Below are 25,308 nucleotides of genomic sequence, written 5' to 3'. Positions count from 1 at the left end.
TAACAATGCCTCCCTGGATTAACAGACTGTATCTTGGGCAGTTCTGAAAGGTGCAAGTTCTCTTAATAGAATTCTCCTGCTTGTGCGTTTTATAAGATTGTTAAGAAATTCACTTCTTATTATCCTAACTCATCTCTCGATTTTTAAGTACAGCTTCCCTGAACACATCAGATTCACTCTGCTTTTCAATTACTGTGCATGAAAGGTATTCTTAAATTATGGAAATCCATTCTCAGCCTTTCAATTATCTTAAGTGTTTATCTCTAGGAAGTGCACATTTAGCAATACCTTTTAAAAGTTGCTGAATGTTCAGACCGCAGACAGCAATGCAGAGTGTGCTGGGCTGTGTTGCAGGCCAGTTTCCCCGAATGCACTTTGGAGAAGCAAAGGCAGGCCTATAGTGAGTCCAATTTCTCACTGGATGCTGTGTCTTTGCATGTGGGCAATGCACATTCCTGTGCTCTCTCTTCTGGAGAGATGAGCATACAAAGAATTGCTGCCGTCTGTAATCCAGGTCTGAAAGGCATTCCTGTGACAGCGTTGTGATTTTAGGAATCCCAGGAACGATCCTGACCCCTGGCAGAGACAGTTTCAGAGCTTAGTTAGAGTATGTTGCTGGCAGTTACTTCAATCAAAAGGGATAACAGAGACTCTTTAAATTCAATATCCCTTTCTTTGGTAGTAAGGGGGCAAATTGGCAACATTAAAATAGACAAGGTTAAAGGTGGAAAGGAGGGTGAAGCTTTAGAAGAGCAAATCTGAGTTTGAATATCGCATTCATTAGTTCTTAACCTAATATGTTTCAACTCTAAAGTGGAGGTAATTATATTGACCGTAATGCAGTAATGTGTGTGAAAACACTAAGCACAGTGCCTGTAACATAGTGTTTTCCAAATGTATTGTATCTATTGTTGTTATTGCTGCTGTTAGCATTCTTAGTCCATGGATCGACAAGACGAGGCACAGAGAAGTGAACTGAACTAGATGAGGCTGAATCCTATTCTTAATTCAGTGCATTTCTACCTTGAAGCATCTTAGTGACAGAGAACAGAGGCAGGATCCTGTTGGTGATAAAATTTCCCTCTATTTTCTAAGAAATAATTTAAATTATTTCCCTCAAAACTCCACATAGTGTTCCTTGCTTTTTGACTGTATATACAGCAGACTCAAAAGCTTTCAAGGAACTTCCACACTCTCGGAAGATTTGGGAGTGCCTAAGAGTATGACAAGTTTAGCTTCTTGATGGCAAACTTAGCAGAAATCCAGTAAGGCTTTTACCTATGGCATGCCTATTGCTTGTCTGTGCTTCTCTTTAAGGATATTCCTTGAAATGTGGATCATTATAAAATGTTGCTGTGGGGAACCTCTTCCCTGAGTATGTATTACTTGGTGTTAAAGAAATGGATTACAAATCAGAATATTTAGAAGTCACATTACCCATGAAGCTGATTTCACATACCATCTGCTAGGTGAAGGGCATACCAACATATGAGTCTACCTCTTTGAGGCATCAACACAATCATGCAGATACCTACCCATTTACCAGTGTTTTGGAAAGCAAAAGAATATTAACTTTTCATTGCGGTTCACTGAATTGAATCAGTGCTTCCTCTTATGAAGGAAAGATAGACATATCACTGGAAAGTACAACCACCTTTAATGACTACAACATTTCCAAGATCAGTAGATGGTAGTTAGCACATTAGTACTGGAAATTATTTTGCAGCAACTATGGAAAACAGTATGGAGATTCCTTAAAAAACTAAAAGTAGAGTTACCATATGATCCAGCAATCCCACTCTTGGGCATATATCCAGAGGAAACTCTAATTTGAAAAGATACATGCACCCTCAATGTTCATAGCAGCACTATTTACAATAGCCAAGACATGGAAGCAACCTAAGTGCTCATCCACATATGACTGGATAAAGAAGATATGTGTTTATGTGCATACACACACACACACACACACACACACATTTGTGTGTGTGTGTGTGTGTGTGTGTGTGTGTGTAATGGAATATTACTTAGCCATAAAAAAGAATAAAATAATGCCATTTTGCAGCAACATGGATGGAGCTAGAGATTATCACACTAAGTGAAGTAAGTCAGACAGAGAAAGACAAATATTATATGACTTTGCTTATATGTGGAATCTAAAAAATAGTCCAAATAAAGTTATTTACAAAACAGAAACAGACTCATAGACAACAGAAAACAAACTTATGGTTACCAAAGGGGAAGGGTGGGGAGGGTTAAGTTGGGAGTAGGGGATTAACAGATGTGCACTACCATATATAAAATAGGTAAATAAAAGGGTTTACTTTATACCACAGGGAAGTGTATTCAATATCTTGCAATAAACTATAATGGAAAAGAATTGGAAAAAATAGACATATACATATATGTATGTATTATCAAATCACTTTGCTGCACACCTGAAACTAACACAATTATTGTAAATCAACTACAAAAAACAGTACTGGGAGCTATTGGGCAGTTAAATATAATTATATTGAATTCATCAGAATGTTCACCCTCATGTTCAAACATATTTAGAGAACCATCTAAAATGTCTTAAGGAGACTGGATTTTTGAAATATGGAAAAGAGATGAGTTTCTCCTGAAAACTATGTTAATCAACTTGGGTGAAATTACTAGAGGAATGTTTAAAGGGTGATACACAAAGGAAAGAAAAATGTTTAATTAAAGCCATAGTTAGTATCTTTGTAACTACAGGCCATAAAACCGAGCCATCATCTCACAGTGAGTGTACAGAGTGTTGGAGCACAATGGAAAGAAGAGTGACTTATTTATCTATTTTTTAATTTATTTTAATGTATTTATTTTTTGACGGAGGTAATTAGGTTTATTTATTTATTTTTAGAGGATGTGCTGGGGATTGTTTAGTACATCTATTAAATCAAACTATTTTGGATTATTTTGAAATGTGAGCTTGAAAATTAAAAACAAATTGGGAGGCAAACTGAGCAGTGGTTAAGAACATGGTTCTGCAGTCAGACTACTGATTTTTTACTCTTAGCTCTACAATTACTAGCTGTGTAGTCTTGGGTAAGTTACTTATTTGTGCCTTGGGCTTCTCATTTGTCAAAAGGAGACAATATTCGTACTTACCTCATGGAAATGCTTTGCAGATTAAATGAAAGATGAGGTATATAACGTGTTTAGAAAAGTGCCTGGCATATATTAAGTCTCCCATATATTTCAGCTCTGAGGATTAATTAATAGAGACAGAATGGTTTAAAGCACTTAGGATGGTGCTTATTACAAGTTATCTCTTTTAGAGTTATAAAATATAAAGTAGTCTATTCCCATGCTTACTATTGTTAAAATACAAAGAAAAGTAGAGACTCAAAAGTGAATGCATTTTTTTTTATCATACATGTGTACCCATATCCTTTACAACTTGACTAACGTGAACTTTTGCCCCATCTTTCTAAAAGACAAGGGCGCATTGCTTTTTTACCAAGAATGGAAAGAAGCTTTTCCTATTAGGAACTTAGCAGCCTTTTTAATGTGAAAGGGCTAAAGATGTTACTATCAAAAATAATGAAACTTTGGAAATAAAGGGAGAGATGAAGTTTATGGAATTGATAAAAAAACTGAAGCATAGTGAGGAATCCCTTAATGTTTTGTGCTACACAAGAATACACCACATAATGTGACATTTCATAAGGTTTTTGTGACTATAAAAAATTCCAATATATGATTATTTTATCTATTGACCATCTGAAACACTCTGACCTGAAATGAGGGTTAAGCATCTGAAGATTCACTCTAGACATTTTTATTCCCTTCATTTGAACTTTTCAATTTGAAAAGTACTTTTTTTCCTTTTATAGCCTTATTTTGATAAAGTTCCTCACATTGATTTTTTAATGTTTAATGTTTATTTTTATAAATTCTTCAAAGTAAAATTTACATGCCATAAAATTCACCTGTCTTAAGTGTGAAATTCAATCATTTTTAGCAAATTTACAAAGCCATGCAACCATCACCACAATTCAATCCAATTTTAGACTATTTTCATCACCCCATAAAACAAGCTTTATGCCCACCCTTAACTCCAGGCAACCATTAAATCTACTTTCTATCTCTATTGTCCTGTTTTTAATATACGTGGCTTTTAATATAAAGGTAATCCTATAATATGTGGTCTGGCTTATTTCACTTAGTGTAATGGTTCAAGGTTGATCCATGTTGTAGCAGGTGTCAGTAGTCCATTCTTTTTTTTTATGGCTGAATAGTACCCCGTAGTATGGAAATACCACCTGTTGTTTATCCATTCATCAGTTGATGGGCATTTGGGTTGTTTCCGCTTTTTGTTTATTATGAATAATGTGGCCATAAACGTTCATGTATAAGTTTCTATGTGGATATTTTCATTTATTTTGGGTATATGCCTAGGAGTGGAATTGCTGGGTCATATGGTAACTCTTTGGTTAGCATTTTAAGGAACTGCCCAACAGCTTTATAAAGCAGCTGCACCATCTTACATTCCCACTAGCATTTTGCAATTGATGAGGCTGAATAAGATCAGATAAGGTTTAGTACTATCAAATCAGTTTTCATTATAATTATTTAAGAATATCTATTTTAACAGTTTGAAGTGATAAACAAAATTAATACTTATAAATCACTCTTGTCCTTCAAAAGTGATTTCAATTCTTGCCACAGGCATAGTTTTATCTCAGGAAAAAATGAATCTTCAAATGACATTATCAAACCAATCTTATCAATTAATGGAAAATTCAGGCATTAGGGCAAGTGTTTTGGGAAAATATGTGATGAACATATTCTTCATTTATTTGCTAGTTAAGTCCTTATTTCTTACTATTTCATAATGAAGATTTTTGCAAACACGGTAAGTTAATAAATCAGCAGTTCAGTGTCCAAATTTCCTAATGTGAATTTAAAGAAAGGGTAGTTGGTCAAATTGAAATCTCCTTATCTAAAGGAGTTCCCCACCATATTGAAAGAGGTGACAGTTTTTCTGTATAGTAACAATAACCCATTGGCCAAAGTAAATATTGCACATTTACTTAATAAGAAAAAAATTACACATTTCTTAACATGACCTTGGATACATATGTCTGATATTTTCTGTTGGAAAATTCCTTTCGTTTGCAAATATATCTGGGGAAGCAACAGATCAAATGAAAAAGAAAAAAATTTTTGCAGTGTTGTACTGCTCGTCATTCAGTGAATGTGTATAGCTCATATCCTGCTTAAGCAAAGAGGAAAGACCCGTAGGCCTGTATTTCCCTATAAATTTCTCTTTGGCCAAGTGAAGTCTAGTGAATTTCACCAGCCTTGGAATGAAACTAAAGAAGTGACTGATTAATATCTTTTCAGCTGTGTGAACATAATTCTGCCTATTGAATTGAAGGGTTATTAATCCCTCACAATCACGTTTGTGCCAACTTGATTGCTGAGCTCAAAATATTTCTAGTCACGGAAGGTTGAAAAAGCATATGGATTTTAGAAAAGAAGCAGGGAGAAGATGGTGATTCTAAATGAAAAAAGAACAGGACTAAACAAAAATGTTGATGTCACAAGTTCAGAAAATGAAAGATTCTGTGAAATGTCCTGGAACTCCCTGGGGAGGTAAAGAAATAAAATTAGGATTTTCAGCTTGATTAGAGTTTGATTTATGAGTTTTTTGTTGTTGTTAACAGAGGTGAAACAGGAGGAGAATAGGATTTATCTTCTAAGGGAGAAAAGTATTTGGAAGAATTTCTTATAGTTCACATAGTTTAACAACCACAAAACAACTTTTTCAGTACACAGTGCTAAGGTTGGTTTAAAAAAAAATCCTGAGACAGGGAAAATATTACTGGATCATATAATTAAACTATGGTTTCTAGATAGGTTCATGACAAATAGCTTAGAATTTCAAGTTTTATCAATGTTTCCCTGTCCAAAGTATATATTTGCATTGCATGTTTTAAAATGTCCTTATGTAAATAAAGAATGATGTTTATTGATTAGAAATGTTCCATTATGCATATATAAGTAAGTAAAACAAATTCTTATTACAGAGATAGTAAAAGCACATATGAGATGAGACATTCTTCTATCTTTCTCATTAAAACTCACAGATTTTGTTTGTTTTTCTCCCTGCCTGTGTTCTTTCACTCTTCTGCTAAGATTTGGTTGATTGGCCCTTTAGGAGAGAGAGTTCTGAGGATTTACCTCCTGTCTTTGCCTCGTTTGCTGCTGCTTATTCTTTTTTTCATCACAAGAAAATTGTCATACACAACCCAGCAGTTTCTGTCTCCTTAGCACCCTCTTTCTCCTTGCATGGACCAGTCAGAACTTCTCAGCTATTGCTTCTTACCTCTCCCCTCTGTCAAAATTCTCTTCCTCTAAGGAAACTCTTATTTTAATAGCCATAGCCAGTATCTGTCCTACAGACACTCAGATTTTCCAACTCTTTTCTTAATTTCCTCCTGTAATACCAACCAAAATCACATAAAAAAAAAAAACCAACAAACAAAAATACTCAACAACAACCTAAAGCACAAACATAACCATCTAAATATGAAGGTTCATTTCAGAAAATAGTAACTCTCCAATATTTGTCATCTGATATCCTCAGGACAGATGGAGAAAAAAGGGGCTGAGTCTGCAATGTAAGCGTAAGATAAGGGGCTCTCCGTTAAGCATGACTGCTTGTTTTCTGACAGTGACTCTTGCTGAATAAAAGAATGACGTTATGTAGAAAAGTGAGAAACTAAGTGTGGATTGATTTATGTGAGGTACCGTCCAGGCTGAAAATGAACTAAGTAATGTCTTAAAGTACCCACGATCTATTAACTGTTTCCTATTGACGGCAAATTGGAGAAATGATACAATTATTTGAATGAGGCAAACCCTTCCTATTCCCTGTCTATCCCATAATTTTCTCCTCTTTGCTTTTATTTCATTGTCTGTATCTTTTTTAAAGAGTTTTGAGTATTTGAGTGTGTGTGTGTCTGTGTGTGTGTGTGTGTGCCAGATTTCAAAAGTGAATTGGAGCATCATCAGAGATCTCTTTGAGGAGCAATTCAGACTCTTGAGAAAATTATCAGTTACTGACAATCGACAATCGACAGTTACGCATGGCTGCATCAGAATACCATCTTTTTGTAAAGCAGGTCATGGTATAAACTTTCCTTAGCCTTTGTGATAATTCCAGCATGGATTGTTCGATGAAAAAAAAAACTTTGAGATAAGAAAATTAATAATGTGAACTAACTTTCAAGGGAAATGCAGAACTCCAGAACACTAGTCTGAAACATAACATTAGGAATAGCCTACTGTATAAAAAGAACTGCTCATTTTAAGTGACTTTGTGTTTTTAATAAAGTAGATCAGATGGAATTTACATTATATCTATATATACATATTACTTATATATTACTGTAAGTATATGAAAATTTTTAAAACTACATTTATTTTCTAAAATATTCCCTTAAATCAGACATTTCTCTGAAGCATGTTCCTCTTTTCCTTTTCTCTTCCCAACTCCACTTACTACCATTAAAGGTTCAAAATGAAATATTTATAGACATGAAACTTTGGGCAAACTTCTTGAACAAGGCTGCCTAATTTCATAGAGTTCCTTCTCTATTTTGTAAAAAAAAATCATCTTTTTCATACATTAAATTCATTAAAATGCTCTCTCTAATCTTTGACTTCTATGATGATTTTTTAAAAAGATGTTATAGCAAAATGACAGTATTTCCACTCACTGGAGCTCTCACCTCCATCTTCTGTTGGTGAAAATTATTTGAACTTAGATGATAGATTAATCCCATGTTTCCTTTTTCTTTTGTACTATAAGTTGTCTTAAACAATTTACTATGTGAAAGTGGTCACATACTTTCAATATTTTTCAAAAACAAACTTGACTTTCTTCCCTGTCTGTCCTAAACCTGTTTGTTTTAACTAAATTTGTTGTAGTTTAATTGGATGTTTTATCTTAAAGAGTATTTGTAAACTCATCCAAATTGAGAAGTAAAATGCTGTGGTAGATCATCTCGGTTTGAAATGCCTTTCTTTCCATGTTTGTTTATTTTCTCTTTATCATATGGCTATTATTCCATTTTCCTTATCAGCAATTCTATCATCATATATAAGCATAAAGATTGATATTATAAAATATTTTTGTAAAGTACAGTGGCACCTCTGTGTGTGTGTGTGTGTGTGTGTGTTTATATGTGTGTGTAGTATATATACACACTGTAGGCTTGGTCCAGTGATTGCTAGGGAATATAATCTGGATCAATTCAACTGAGCCAATTATCTTCTTAGGAGGACATCACAATGTATCCTTCATAACTATGAAAAAGAGCTGATGTTTTGTATTGTTTTTGGACTTACTTTTATATAAGTCCTATTCCCTCAATTTGACAAAAACTAGAATGATCAGGCCCTTCAGCTTTGTATCCTCATGTGACCTGTTGATCTTCTGTGAGCATTGTTAGCAAAAGAAGACTTTGCTAGATACAAAACAAGGGAGCCTTCAGTATGAGTACTGATCTTTCAAGTCATGCTACTGCTGCTTACTAGCTGCGACCTTGGACTAGTGCTTAGACACTCTGGACCTCATTTCCTCATTTGTAAAATGACGATCATAATGTTAACTACTTCATTTTTTTTTTACGAGAATACGTAAAATAAAGCTCTTCAAGTGCTTCATACAATGTATTGGCAGGTAAACTATATATGGAGAACCTGGGTAATTCATTCAAGCTCATATGGCTAGGAAGTAATGAAACTGGGTGTTAACTCATTTATAATTAAAGCCAAACTCATGTTTATCCATCTATTATCATATAAATAGATTTATCATCTCTATCAAAACATGACCTTCTCTTTCCCCCTAATACCAGGTAATATGTGCTTTGTCTTTATTTTACTTTATGATTAAGCTGGTACCACTCTCTGTCTTCCAGAGTGCTTAAGTATAATTAATTATTACTCTTTCTTTGCTAGAGATAAAAAATATCATTAATGACTGTACACTCATGTATCAAAAGGCACATTAACCTATCAGTTGTAATTAGTTCAATTTATTGTTGGCATCGGGAAGCAAAACTACCATAATGACATCATATTCTTTGTTTTTTCGACTTATGACAGGAAAATAAATCAAGATTATTTCTTTATCATTAGTTAATTAATAGTCTTAGTATATTTGAATAATATATTTCTTTTTTCAGCATGTCATTTTTACAGTAATATACCTTCCCTTTATCCATTTCACTCTCTGTTTGTCTTCAAGTGCCTCCTTTACTTACATATTAATAGGAAATGATTGTTCTTTATATAATTTTTTAGCTTTTTGAGGGTTTGTGACCAGAAATGACAATGATAGCAATAGCTGTATCTTCATAGATTTGAATTTGTACTATGACAGTTGAGAAATGTTACGGACATGTATTAAGTGTTTTCTTTGCCCTGTGGGGTTGGGTGGAAGGAGCACTTGGTTGGTTTCTAATTACATGAATGAGGGAGGAAATAGAATAATTGGGCACCATTTATAAAAATGACTCATTATATAGAAAAAGTACTGATAAAAACAAATATCTTGGGGATGGGGGCGAGAAATAGAAAGGAATCAACATTAACATTTGTTTTATTTGTAATAAATGCAGTTTTATTGATTTTCCAGGTCCTGTGTGTAGCAAATTTACATACAGCATGTCTAATTTTCAAAGCTGTCTTTCTGAGGAATAGGAATTACACTGGGGCTTAAGAAAAAGGGGATAAGGGAATCTGAAAGAGCTAATTAACTTTCCCAAGATCAAAAACTCTTAAGTGCCAAAACAGAGAATCAAGTCCAGGTCTATCTGACCCTAATACCTGTACTTTTACTAGAACTTGACACCACTTGAATAAAATGTATTCAAGAGTTGTTCTACACAGTTAAGATTTTACCGTTCAGGAAGGAAGGCTCTCTGACAAATCTGCCATAGATGGGCTGGAGAGTGAGCTAAATATATAGGAAGGGAAATGACGGGTCAAGCCTCCTGCACCATTTTAAAGATCACTAATTAAATGTCATGTTTGGGGGCAAAATTGCTGAAGGTAGCAAAGTAAAACTTCTCAGGGTGTTTTAGAAAACTATAAAATTTGGTTGCAGATGATTTGGTCTGGAGTATTGCTCAGCTCATGGAGACCTGGCATAAATATGCATCTCTCTTAAAAGGTGTATCATTTTAAAGCCTTTTTCCCCAGAATAACATCACAGCGATAGGCAATCCATTTGGTCATTGCTATCCAATGTCATATCAGTTTTCCTCAATGATGCACTGCTTTTCAGCCAAAATGATGATACTTATTAGTTTGGATGAGTCACCTCTTTTGCTTACTACTCTGCCCACAGGCTCTTTTGAATCCCTTTCTAGATATGCACGGAATTATAGTTCACCTATCTCTAAAATGTCATGTTATTAAGTCGGGTCTACAAATGTTTTATCCATTCATCTACTCATTATCTTTCCTTCATAGTGTACTAGATAGTTGTAAGCTACATTTTCCTTCCATAAATAATAAGAGTAACATCAGACATTTCTCACATCTCAGAAAAAAGACATATTGCATAAAGATTGAAATGTGACATTAACTAGTGCTATCATGATCTTAACTTTGTGCCCACCAAAGTTCACCCTGGGACTCGGTGGCAGGGACCTTCTCCAACTTCCTCTGTCTCTACTTTGGTCACCAGGCCTATAAAGTTCACATGGCCTCCGACGGAGCAGGCATGTACCATCATGCACGCTTAACCTTCTCTTTTAATGAATTCCAGGGAAAGAGATTTGGTAGTAGTGACTCAGTTAGCCTTTCTGGTACTTAATAGCTCACATCATGATAAAGTTCTTTATTTTACTCACTCACCATCACTTTTCTTACATCCTGAATCTAACACTTACTCTTTTTCGTTTGTCTTGACTTTCAAAAATGTCCTCAACCTCACAACTCATCATAATTTTTAATGTTGACTTTTAGTATTTTTTTCCCAAGTGAAAGGGGTCCTGTTTCTTTATCCTTTTTTGATAACTTCGTTTTTGAATTAAGGTGAGCTACTTTCAGATACCAAACTGGCTATTTTTCAGGAAGCTCTAATAGGGAGGCTAGAAGGCCTGTGAGTAAACGGTTACTACAGAAGGAAAAAAATGGTTTGGTGTTCTAGAACTTCTGGAAGATGGCTTCAAATGCAAGTATACATCGGACCCAAATTCTGTTTTCATTTATTGCATATTATACAGTGTTAAACTATAAATATCATGACACCTCAGTACCCAGCAACTACCTTTATCTCTACTTATTTTAAGGAGCTTGTCTTCTGAGAAGATCTCTTTCCCTTCTCTCTTTAAATTACTCTGGAGTTGGGAAAAAGTGTTTTTAATATGAAGCAAAAACATCATGCCATAAATCGGGTAGCGTTAATAGGGAAAGACCCAGACTGATGAATGATCTAGATGGTGTAAGCCTATCTGATGTCCAACTTTTGCTCTAGGTGTCTTATCCAAAATCTGTATTCTTTATCTATTCATTTCCCAGAAGCAGCTCCTGTCAAGGCATACTATGGTCAAATGAAGGCAATATATTTATCTGGCCTATTTTCTGATTTCTGACATATTATCTTCCAATATGGGTATCCACTCCCACCTATCAGTTATTTCATTCCTATTTGTGTATCCCTACAAAGAGTAGTTTTTATTGGATCAGTAGTCTTCAGGCTCAATTTGACATTTTCTTTTCTGTAACTAAATACAGAGTAAATTTATTTTCTGACATTCATATTCTGTCCCTGTAACAGACACTTGTTTCAATATGTTGCCATTTTGTGCCCTGCCGTTCCCCTGAGACGTGGTAACTGACCCAAGTTCACTTAATAACAGGATAGATAGTTAAGAGAATGTCATCTTTAGAGTGTGTATTTCCAATGTCTAAAGTCCAGTACATGGTTTGTGCTCATGTCTCTGACTAGGACCTTGTTTTTCTGTTATGAGGAACTCCATGCTTTTTGGTATTTGATCTGCAACCTACCCCCAAAAAGTCAGTCAGACAACGAGAAACAATCTTGTAAAGCTTTTCCTTACTCAGTTAGTAGTGCCAGAAAAGAGACCTTAAATGGAAACTGTGTAGAACCTTCATAAATTATTATGTCTTCAACCCATAAAAATGAACTTAAACTCAGTTTCTATGTGGTATTATGATTAATTTTATCATGTCATTTTTATCCATTTTGAATTCTCTTTTTGATAACTGCTAACTTTTCCTTTCCAAATTATGTCACTGTCTGCTTTTTCCTTTATACAGTCAGGATGTCAAGAAAAAGATAAAAATAATTAAAACTATTCACAAAAGTGGTACTGCATACAATTACCAAAAATAGGATTTTTTGAAAACATGGACTCTTTATTCTATCAAGTTTTGGCCAATCAGGTATGCAACTGATTATTCAAAAGTTAGTATATTCTCTATCAACCTCGCCTTAAAAACATCCTAACCATAACCTTTTTTGAAGCCAGTCTGTTAACTTTTAATTGATAACCATTTCAAAGAAAAATATTACAATGATAATGCAACTTTAGCTAGAGAATAGAATTCATTCATTGGATCATCTCCAAATTTCTTGTTCTCATTTTTTTTTTTAATGAGAAGATAAAGCACAGAGTGCTATGAAGTGACCTAAGAATTGGCATACAAAATTAAGAAATGGAACTCAGTACTTCAGCTGTAGCTTCCCTACCGTTCCCTGTAGCTAAATATTTCTCAGGTGTCAGAATACAATAGGTCAGCATCTGAACTTTGAAGAGAGTACCTGTCCTTGAAATAAAAGTCACTCTTAATTCATCACAGGAGGTTTATGTTCTTGTAGACTGACTTTAGCATTTCCTTCCTTTCTTCTTTTATCACCTGCAACATTTGATGTATGGTCCCACTTTTATGATCATTAGCAGCTTTTTTGGAATACTGAAGGTGGTGGAAGCCAAGTGAGGAAAGAAGAAATCTAATTTTTTATGAAGCTGAGACTTTAAATGAATGGGTTTTGTTGTTGTTGTTGTTGTTGTTGTTGTTGTTGTTGTTGTTTTAATGAGCACTGTTATACTTGCTTGATATTTAACAGTTCATGTTTATTTACATGGAAGTTGTTGTTTTGGTCCACTTTGTTTTATTTTGTAAAAATAGACTATCACACTTTAAAATAAAACTCTGCATTTCCTGAAAGTAGAGCTTTTATGCTACAGAATTGGTTAGAGACAGAAAGACATTTTTTACTGGAAAATCCTGAAGTCATATGGTAAACAAATAAATTGAGTAGATTTTAATCAGAAAGATAGCCAATGCATGCGTATGTTTAGTTCCAAGTGAAAAAAATTGTGTTTTATTATACTGGTAAAAATTAAAAATTGAACTTTTTGGTTTTCATTTGTGGCTAATTTGAGATGCATACTTTTAAAATATTTACATTATTATTGAAATTTTCATATACTTAACTAAATAAGCATTGTAATATCTGATGTAATGCCTTTGATGAGTGTAAAGCTTGAAAGGGAGTTTTATATAGTGCCTTATTAGATAGAATTCAAGATTGAAGTATTTTTGTCATAAATCATAGAAATGCCTGACAGATCACATGCATAAATGAAGATATTTTAAAAATTAATGTAATATATAAAAATGAAATCAGTGTCTTCATTTAAAAGTATTATAAGAGTACATTTTCTCATGAAGGATATTTGAAATCACTAGGCACATTTTTTTTTTTCTATTTTAGTTACACATGGTATTACTCCAGTGTCTTCAGAAAGCTTATAACCTATTTTAAATGCTGGACATTTTGATAGACAGCCTAGAAATATTTAATATAGTCTGAGAACTTAGCCCTAAAATTAATTTGCTTTAAAAAATTTATCAGACCCTACACTTAAAGAAAACACTTTTAAAAAGATATATATGTAAAATGTATTCAGCTGTTCAAGAATCTGGCCCAAAAGAAGTTGTCTAAAATAACTGACCATTTCTTCGGAAGGGCGTCCCTTCAAGACCCAAGTAAATTTTTTAATGCAAATCTCTGAATTGTACTTCACTTTTAAAACTAAGTTCCCTCCTTTCAGTCAGTAATGCCAAGCATATTTAAAAACGAATTATTGATTTATGATGAATGAGTGCAAGAATGCATGAGTGAATGAAATGGACCACAGTCTGATAGATTTCCCGATAACGTTTGAGAGTTGAAGCCATTCCCCATTCCCAGATGAATGGATGAAAGTGAAAGGAGAGTGTGAGAACTACCTCTAAATGCTCTCCTAGCCTGAGATACTAATCAAAAGAGGAATGAGATTGGTAACTGTGCAACTAGTGGTAAAAACAGGTCTTTTGAGTTGGTTGAAGGAATTTGATTATTTTTCCAAGAAGAAGGAATCACAGAATGCATCTCACAAAATTAAAAAGAAGTTTCCTTTTAAGACAATTAGAATTATACACATGTACACAGACATACACATACATGCAAAATGCACATATATTTTATGAGTCCTAGGTTGTAGGGAATTCTTAGTGAAATTCCAGTTTAACCCATTTTCATTTAACTCTGACAAGACTATGTCTCTCCATGTTTTAATAAGTTGAATTATAATGTTAAAGTCTCTGAGAAAAGAAGAGGTAACATTTGCTTTGCGGGTAGAACAAAGGAGAACATTCAGTGGTCTTTATCCTTAAACCCACTACCTACAAAGGTACATGTAACACCAGTAATAAAATAAAGAGCGTCAGCACTGAGACTTAGAAAATTACGTTCAACCTAAACCCTAACATTTATTCCATTATTGATCAGTGAAAGATTAGTGCAGGATTGATCAAGGTTACAGAGAGAATCACTGAATGATACAATAATCAGATCCACATACCTTAAAAAAATAGTGCCACGTTAGATTTAGATCACTGGCTGGATTAAAGGGTAGAACTTCTTAATGCACCACTTTTTCCTAAAGCATTATACTTACACTGTGGAAAGCTGCCCTTTTTATGTGTTTATAGGACGAATGAATTTTTTAAAAAGGAAATCAGGAGAAAAGAACACAGTTGGATTGATGTTTACAGAATAGGCAGTGATTAGTGTGCAATCAGAGTTGATGTAATGAGCAAAACACCATTGCTTGTTTTTGGATGGGTTATTCATACTAAATGCATTAGTCAGGGTTTCGAGCATTAATTTAGATGTATTCCATGGCTGTGAACGTTCTAACAGCAGATCACGGCTGAGATACCTTCCAGAGAAACGCTAATCACAGTCCACTGATGTATGTATGTATACTATATGTATCGTTTAGTGCCATTACCACTCTTAGAGCTTTCCAAATTTTTATTTCTCTGTTATTTATTTCTGTTCATGGATCTTGGTAATGCACTAGAGCCCTTCTACTGTAATAAGAAAGAACATCTACATGAGCCATAGTTAGTCTAAGGTCTTGTCCAGGGTAGCATTGGGATAACAATGAATATGCAGAGGATTAATTAATTTAAAATCATGCACAATTAGATATAAGTAGCCAAAACAGATCATAATCCTTTCTCTGGGTTTCACTGGTTGAAGAAAAAGAAAATAGAATTAGCGGACTCAAAGACAAATAAGTGGAGACTATCATTTTCTCAAGTATGGTGTACGGAATGCTAATAAAGAGAGCTAACTTTTCAAAAAGTAAATGTAAATAAATACAGGTTGTAAGACCTATTATGTTTGTGATTGAAAAAGGAAAACTGGAAGTATGTACAGCTTGAGCCAATCATGGTGTCCATCATTGCTGATAGCTAGATTTGGTAGAAATAATAATTGAAACTTACCTTATATAAGGATTTATTAGCAATGTACAGTCAAAGAACTTCTCTTTAAGATACCATGCTTTAGCGAGGACTGATCCTTTTTGTGAAACAGGGTTTTGTAAATAAAATAGGTGTAATAGACTTAAGGATATCTACACAAGTGGTTTGAAATACTCTGCCACCATGTTTTCCTCTAAAAAGAAAAGAAACCTTTGGACCTGAAAATTAGCTTTCAACTCAGGTGGTCCTCAAAGAGAAACGATGAATATTTTTGTTTTCTCTATTATTCTTTGAACCTAAAATTTAAGGTACATATTAGACCTCCTAATTAGTCTTCATCTATGGAAGGAGTAGAAGTTGTTCCAATAAGATTCAAAATCATTTGAATATTGACTATTTTGAAAAATTAGCCTGACTTCTCCTTTGACCTGTAATGTGTGCAAGTGCAGACCTTCTTGAGAAGCCTGGGGGACAGAGCATCCCTCCCCATCACGACAGGCCCCACGTTATTGTCAGTGTGCCAACTCAAAAGAATATTAAACCTTTGCCCAGTAGTAGATACAATCTATAGCTATTAGGCAGGAGAAATTCCAGAGATGGTTGCTAGTGATGCTTCCAGCATGTTTAGCACTTTCTTAATACTTTGTCATGCATGTTCTTTTCAAAGATTCTGTGGTCTTTTAGTATATAAGTCACAGTAATGCTTCACAATGTTTCTGTGCTTAAAGAGTAAGATTGCAGAGCTTTAAAAGGGTGTAGAAGGAATAGCCAAAAAAACCCAGGATATAATATGATATCACTTAGGCAACTGTTTTTATCTCTCTCTCTCTTTTTTTTTTTTTTTTTTTTGGTCTCTCTTGACATCATATTACCATAGAAACAATTATATTAGTCAGGGAGTCATCTGATGTAGTCATCATGTTGGTCACAGAATTCTAAGTAAAGCATTTTAACTTATCCTTCCATGGATGTAAAGTAATATAAATGGTGCTAATTTCAACTGGTGCCAATATTGGTAGTAAATGTAGATGTAGAATGTATATATATATATATATATATATATATATATATATATATATATATATATATATATATATATATATATATATTTAATTCTCAAGTTAATGCATTTTCTCCAAAACTATTTCTCTTATGTTGAGAGAAACACATCTGTTGCATTCCCACATATGAGAAAAACACTAGAAATGGAAAGTTTTCCTTCAGTCAAAATTAGATAGATAGATAGATCAATTTAGTAGGAGTAAAGTGCCAATTTTAAAATATGTAGACACACACAGTCTTAATTCAACTCCTTTGAGGTTTCTTTTAAGGATTTAGGACTAAATGTAATGTCTTAAATTTACCTCTGAAAAGAAAACTCTATCCCCAGTACACCAAAAGCAAAGGGTAAGGCATCCATAGGTATTATCAAAAATGCCACAGCTACATCTTTTAGCAGAATATCAGTGTTGTCAATTTTTTTAACTTTAGATGTGAAAGTTATTTCCCCTGTAAGTGAGTATAATTTTCTGTGATAGAAATCATTGACAGAAATGTGCTATTTTCTGAAGAAGATCTTAATGCTGTGTGTATAACCTTAGTGAATTTACTTGTTTGATTCATAAATATGTTCCTACATATTATTTGCTTAAGCCAGCTTATTTGCTATTAACACATTATATATCATGCTCTGAGAATTTGCTCAACCAGATTTTATGAAAAATTGAAGATTTTTATGAGTATAGTAATAAGCAGGTAAACATTTGTACTAAGACTGAAAAAAATCTTATTTTGACAATATTTGATATATCAGAGGCCTTGACTTGAAAAGTATTCATATTAAGCAACTGACCCATTTATGTAATCTTTCTTGGCTGTGAGCTTTGCTAAGTTTAGTGAGAGTCTTACACTGTGAAAAAAATAAAGTCAATTATCTTTTTCAGAGAGAAAATCATGAAAGATCATGGCCTAACAGTGTGCCTGAGGGACTGGAAATGAAAAGATCTTTGAGTTTATTAATTTCACTAATGTGGATAATGTAATACGTATTTTTCATTGGTATTCCAAGGATAAATGAGATTTTTCTGTCATGCTGCAGTAATGTATTAGTAATGATACCATAGAGGCACCTCAATAATCATGCTAACCTAGTACAGGGACAAAGTAGACACTGGGGAAAATAAGGTCTAGTGTATGGAGTCTCATGAAAGAAAGATATACCAAGAGAAATACATTTTAACTGTGGTAGCCCCTGCAGTGCCTCTAGAGTATCTGGTCTGTCCTTTTGTATTTCAAGTCTCCATTATTTAGCTGCTGTCCATAAAGACTGCTATTGATAAAAAATCGTGTTCATTCTCCTAAAGTGGTCAATAAAAGAGAAATGAGGACAGCAACAGGAAACTCTTTTCAGATAGAGATGATTAAATTAACCTAAATTTCAGTTACATTTGTTTTTTCCTTAAGAAATGAGACATAATAACACCTTTGCTATTCAAATATGACAAGTAGCTCTAACTTTCCTTCATTTTTTTAAAGAAAAAAATCTTTACTAAAGACAATATACTAACAAATACCATACTGTCACTCTCATCAACTAAATCTATGTTGCACTTAAGCCTATATGAAAGTAGACAGTGGAGACAAGGTATGTTTAGTCAGATTGAGGAGAAGAAATTAAGAAATAGTAGAAATGGAAGAAAAGATACAGATTAGGATCAAGTAAGACACAAAATAGAAAGTGGAAACATGTTCACATTAGGATGCAGTGAGGTTTAAGAATACATTTAAAGGAACTCAAGATAAATTGAGGAGTAATATATTTAGCAAGGAAATGTTTGCTTTCCTTCTTTTTTCATTAAACATTTTTTTTAAACATTAAAAACTGATTAGAACGGAAAGAGCTGTTTGTTTTCAAGCCTTGAGAAGGATATCATAGTCAAGATACAATACTAATAAAATGTCTTTAGGAGGGAAAAATAAAAAAGATGAATAATACTAAAATATAGCCCTAATACTTCTGATGTTATCATGTAATTTTAAATGTATAATAAAAATGTATTTAATAAATATTTATTTCATGCTCTATACCAGGCCCTGTTAGATGGCTGAGTTCTATCAGAGGACAAAACAGAAAAAAAAAAAAATGTTCTGCCCTCTATGAACTTATATTTTAGTGGTAAAAGAGAGCCAATAAACAATCAACTTAAGAAATAGTTTCATAATATGTTAGAAGGTGACAAATGCCAGCTATGGAAAAATGTAGTGCAGAGGTAGGGAGTTTCCAAGTTAATTTTTAGGGGCAGGTCAGGTTATGTTTTAAATAGGCCTATCTAGGTAGGCATCTTGAAAAGGTGATGATTTTGTAAGACTTGAAGCAGGTGACCATACCTACTAATGACATCACATAAATTTGACACTTCTTTAGTTACTATAACCTGGAGCTCACTATCTAGTGTAAATACTTTTATAATCTATAGTAGGCAAAAGGAAAAATTATACTTACATGTCTCTTATTAAGACTTTTGCAATTATAATAAATTATTAGACTCAGGCTTTAGAGCTCTGACAACCAATTTTTAAACAAAGATATTCATACTATATTCTTAAGCTTTCCTGAACTTCTTGTAGGCTCCTTAAGACATGTAGTGTAATAATCTCCATGATATAATGAAAACAATTGTACAAGCTTCTTAGAAGTTATTTTTAGGACAGTAATGTTTCAAGAGTAGTATTTTAGCTAGTACAACTGGGCATTTCCTGATGAGAAATTTATTAATTGATATTGTGTGTCTTTAGTCAAAAGACTATAGAACAGATAAAAACACTAATCTTCTCCTTACTAAGCTGTATAGCAAAGCCAAATGATTACAAATATTGAAATTTTCAGTGATTAATCCTAATATGACTCTTTACTATTTTGTGAAGATAAAGATTTATAATAGCTGCCATGGTTTCAACATATGTACCAGATCGATTGTGGGAGGAGTGTGATTTGTTAATATTAACACCAAATTTTATTAGGAATCTTCATTACATAGTGATATGTGAATATTCTTATTTGTTCAGATAATTTCCGAAAGAAATTAAGTACTCTTATTGAGGTGAAATAGATGAGGCTACTCAAATCCTTTGTTGAAACTGCTAAGCCACCATATCCTATTGTTCTGTATTTTTAAAAATGTGGGACACCTACCATAACTTCACTACCAGTGAGATCCATAGAGATGAAACTTTTCTGGGGAGATTGAAATGTTAACATAAAAAAGATTATGGGGAACACAAACTCACCAGAGGAGCCGCATTATCACACCCGATAAAGCAAAACACTTGATAATGACTGAACATCAAGTTTAAAGGATGAACCTCTGAGATGTATCTTATTCACCCAACCAACATGATATCTTTGAGAAGGTAAAAGCTTTAGTCAATTCTATGCAGAACAGTTCTAGGATAGGAGAGACTTGAGAAGATATTTTTTGTTAACCTAAGACCATTCTATATAAAGTCATACTTTAAAATGTGGTACTTACTGGTACTATATGGTAATACAGGCTCATATTCCTGTCTTTGCTTCAACTTCTAATTGTCTCATATTTGATTAGATGATATAATCTAATTTATATTTTTATATTTTTATTTCTAAATTACTTTTATGGACCTGATATGTCTGTTAAAAATAAATAACCCTATGGAAATTATATATCAATAATACTAGACAACATTTTATGGCACAATTTTTATAAATTTACCGTTGAAATTTTATTTAAACATAATCAGCCTTTTACCCAGCATCCTGTAATAAAGGATATGGCTTATCTGTGATACAAATGGGGTTTCCTGTCATTTTTATGATGCTGCTTATTACTCAAATGCAAAGCCATTTTTTCAATATGAGCCCTTTAGTTTTCCATGATTTCTCAGATTTTGTTTCCTTAAGTTTTTTACTTCTTTTGAAAAAGGGACAGAATTTTTTAAAAAATCTACCACTCTTATCATTAGAAGACTATAAAATGCTATACTTAAAATTATTTTAATATATATATGCTTTATTTTTTATTTTTAAAAAATTTTTTAGTATTTTTTAAATTGAAGTACAGTCAGTTACAATGTGTCAATTTCTGGTGTACAGCACAATGTCCCAGTCAAGCACACATATGCTTTCTAATTTAAAAAGTTCTCAAGAACTTATCTTACTTCTCCCTCAAGGATATGTCGGCTTATATTTATTTTGTATAATTCTTATGAAGTGCATCTTCACCCTACACAATTACGATTAAATGAATATGTGACTAAATTTAGCTTAAAATAATGAATTAAACTGAGATTCAAAACTTATTTTATTGAATTTTCCTTTTTAAATTGCTGTTTTAACATTGAATAGATATACCTTCCTTTTGAAAAGAACTCATTAAATATTATTTCTGCATCAATTTTAGGACATCCCAGTAAGTAATTTTTCATAAGGAGGTAAATAAGCCCTGTGATTTGCTTGTGGTTCTGCCTATAAATGCAAATCTTAATTCAAATAATTCCCAAACTTTTATTTTGACTTTAAACATGTTCTGTATTACTATAGAGGTATAGTTCATAACTATTTCGAATTGGACCACCACAATAAAGTGACTATCACAATAAAGTAAGTCACATGAATTTTGAGGAGGTTTCCAGTGCATATAAAAGTTATGTTTACACTATACTGTAGTGTATTAAGTGTGCAATAGCACTATCCCTAAAAAATACACATACCTTAATTTAAAAAATACTTTATTGCTAAAAAATGCCAACCATCATCTGAGACTTCAGCAAACCATCATTTTTTGCTAGTGGAAGGTCTTGCTTTGATGATGGTTGCTGACTGATCAGTGTGCTGGTTGCTGAAAGATGAAGTGGCCGTGGCATTTTTGTAAAATAAAATGACAATGAAGTTTGCTACGTCAATTGACTCTTCCTTTCACAAATGATTTCTCTATAGCATGCAATACTGTTTGATTGCATTTTACACACAGTAGAACTTCTTTCAAAATTGGAGTCAATCCTCCCAAACCCTGCCCCTGTTTTATCAACTAAATATAATATTCAAAATCCTTTGTCATTTCACAGCATCTTCACCAGGAGTAGAATCCATCTCCAGAAACCACTTTTCTTTGCTCATCCATAAGAAGCACCATCTCATCCATTAAAGTTTTATCATGAGATTGCAGCAATTCAGTCACATCTTCAGGTACCATTTTAAATTCTAGTTCTCTTGCTATTTCCACCACATCTGCAATTACTTCCTCCACTGAAGTCTCGAATCCCTCCAAGTCATCCATGAGGGTTGGAATCAACTCCTTCCAAACTCCTGTTGATGTTGATGCTTTGATATCTTCCCATGAATCATGAATGTTTTTAATGGCATCTAGAATGGTACACCCTTTCTAGAAGGTTTTTCAATCTACTTTGCCCAGATCCATCAGAGAAATCACCATCTATGGAAGCTGTAGTTTTATGAAATACATTTATTAGATAATGACTTGAAAATTGAAATCACTCCTGGATCCACAGGGTGCAGAATGGATGCTGTGTTAGCAGGCACAAAAAGGATATCAATTTCACTGTCCATCTCCATCAGAACTCTTGGGTGACCAGGTACATTGGCAGTAACATTTTGAAAGAAATCTTTCTTTTCTGAAAACTAGATCTCCACAGTGGGCTTAAAATATTCAGTAAAACATATTGTAAACAGATGTGCTGTCATCCAGGCTTTGCCGTGCTATTTATGGAGCACAGGCAGAGTAAGTGTAGCGTAATTCTTAAGCTCCTGGGATTTTCAGAAAGGTAAATGAGCATTGGCTTCAACTTAAAGTCACCAGCTGCTTTATCCTCTAAGAAGAGAGTCAGCCTGTCCTTTGAAACTTTGAAGCCAGTTATTGACTTCTCCTATTTAGCTATGAAAGTCCTAGATGGCATCTTCTTCCCATATGAGGCTGTTTCATTTATATTGAAGTCTGATATTTAGTGTAGCCACCTCCTTTAATGATCTCATCTTGATCTTCTGGAGAACTTGCTGCAGCTTCTACATCAGCACTTGCTGCTTCACCTTGCACTTTTGTATTATGGAGACAGCTTCTTTCCTCAAACCTCATGAACCAATCTCTGCTCGCTTCAAACTTTTCTTCTGCAGTTTCCTTAGCTCTCTCAGACTTCATAAAATTTACAAGAGTTAGGGCCTTGCTCTAGATTCGTTTAAAGGAATGTTGTGATTGATTTGATCTTCTATCCAGACCACTAAAATTTTCTCAATATCAGCAATAAGCCTGTTTTGCTTCCTTGTCATTAGTGTGTTCACAGCGTAGCACTTTTAATTTTCCTTAAAAACTTTTCCTTTGTATTTCTCTTGCATTGGCTAACTTTTCACACAAGAGGACTAGATTTTGGCATATCTTGGCTTTCACATGCCTTTCTTACTAAGCTTAATCATTTTCAGCTTTTGATGTAAAGAGAGAGACCTGTGACTCTTTCTTTCACTTAAATACTTGAAGACTTTTGTAGAGTTATTAGTTTGCCGAATTTCAGTATTACTGTGTCTCAGGGAATAGGGAGGCTCAAGGAGAGGGAGACAGATGGGGGAATGGCTGGTCGGTATAGCAGTCAGAACACACACAACATTTATCCAATATTTATTGATTAAGTGTGTTGTATTGTATAGGCATGATTTGCAGCACCCCAAAACAATTACAATAGTAACATCAAAGACCACTGATCACAAATCACTGTAAGAAGTATAATAATAATGAAAAAGTCTGAAATATTGTGAGGATTAACAAAATGTCACACAGAGACAGGAAGTGAGCAAATGCTGTTGGAAAAATGGTGCCAGTAGACTTGCCTTTGCTCTATGCAGGATTGCCACAAACCTGCAATTTGAAAAAAATGCAATATTTGCCAAGGGCAATGAAGTACAATAAAATAAGGTGTGTCTGGATTCTATATTTCATTGTTTAACTAATAGGACTATTAGCACCTTTCAAAATGTCCATGAATTTTAATAAAATTAAAATTAAAAATAACATTTTCATAAGTTTTTTTTTCTTAAGAGCTCATAATAAGAGCCAAAATTTTGCATCTTAACACACGTTTCTTAAAAAATTAATCTGTGAGAAAATCATTTGAAACCAATTTTTACATGGGATACAAAACAGTCTCCTTTGAGATGAAGGAATACAATGTTATTTTCTGTGAATATATGCAAAATAATATCAACAAATGGAATTCTTTTACCATTAAAAAAAGATGGTCATTTATTTTCTGGTAACTACTATTCTCTGTGAAAAACATAAAGCCCCTCAAGTGGCAGAAATCTACAAAGTCCAATGCAGTTGTAATAAAAAGAATATAGGATCTTCTTTAAAAATGCAATAAAGAAAATATCATTTTACTCTCCAGAGAGCCATCTTTCTAGATACTCTATGGTACAGCAGAAAAATGAAGTGTTTCAACCAATTCTGTTATTAATGATCCTGAACAGGATTATTCATCATAAGAGATCAAAATTCCTCAGCATGTCATTTCATCTTTCAAAAAAAGTATTCTTTAAGTCTGGATTATAAAGCCACACACTTCCTTTTTTTTTTTTTTTTTTTTTTTTCATTTAGAATATGAGAAACTAGTGGGAGTATCTGTTTTCCACAGGTACTTAAAAGAGTTGTTTCTTTTTTTAAAAAAATTCTAACATCATTACTCAGTTTAATGTTTCCTGATTATCAGGACATTGCAGTTCTAGATCATACAATATGAATTATAGAACTTAAAAATGTTGGCCTTTGTAATGGAAAAGAAACTGGAAATATATATATGTATGTGTATGTATAACTAAATCACTTTGCTGTACATCTGAAACTAACATTGTGTATCGACTGCACTTCAATAAAAAAATAAGAATTTTTTTTAAAAGACTTAAAAAATGGCCCTTAACTTTTAAAACTTTGTTTTTAAAAAATGCCATGATTCCCTCTAGACACATGTAAATTATTTAAATACTGCTGGAAGGTAAATATTATATAAAATTGAGTTTTATACTGGTAAGATGATTTACAGTTATCAACACAGCATTAAATAGTTATTCAAATCAACATTTTTTTGCCAACCTATTCCAAAAGTATAGATATGTCAAGAATATACATTGTAATAGACTTTGTTTTCAATCCTTAATTTCTCAATAATCCCTACTAATCAGAAAGTAGAGTGGAATCTCTAGCTAATTCATTTTTTTAAAACTTTCTAAGTAGGCTAGAAGCTGTCATATGAATTCATGAGATAAGAATCAGAGTCATTTTGAAAAAAAAATGTTTGGCCATAATATAAACCTTAGAACAGGATATTGTATACTCAGATCATCTAAGGAAGTCATCAAAAGCCAGTGTTATTTTCCAAATATGTAAAAGATATATAAGAACATAGATATCCAAGATTAAAAAAAAGAAACCT

General features: G+C 33.3%; 1 protein-coding gene across 5 annotated transcripts in view; it reads left to right on the top strand.

Moving 5' to 3' along the window:
- Positions 1–25,308, top strand: part of PCDH11X (protocadherin 11 X-linked) — a 590,766-nt gene that overhangs the window by 532,517 nt on the left and 32,941 nt on the right. The window contains exon 7 of one of the 5 annotated variants that reach the window (XM_064482995.1): positions 21,943–22,063. The exons of the other annotated variants lie outside the window; for them this stretch is intronic. Coding sequence (XP_064339065.1) covers positions 21,943–22,022 — 80 coding nt within the window. The 3' untranslated portion in view covers positions 22,023–22,063. The remainder of the gene's footprint in view (positions 1–21,942; positions 22,064–25,308) is intronic. 5 annotated transcript variants of the gene reach the window in all.

This window comes from Camelus dromedarius, chromosome X (genome assembly GCF_036321535.1).
Source record: "Camelus dromedarius isolate mCamDro1 chromosome X, mCamDro1.pat, whole genome shotgun sequence".
In the NCBI taxonomy this organism is placed as follows: Eukaryota; Metazoa; Chordata; class Mammalia; order Artiodactyla; family Camelidae; genus Camelus; species Camelus dromedarius.
Note: the sequence above shows the minus strand (reverse complement) of the source record. Positions and strands in the feature narration are given on the sequence as shown.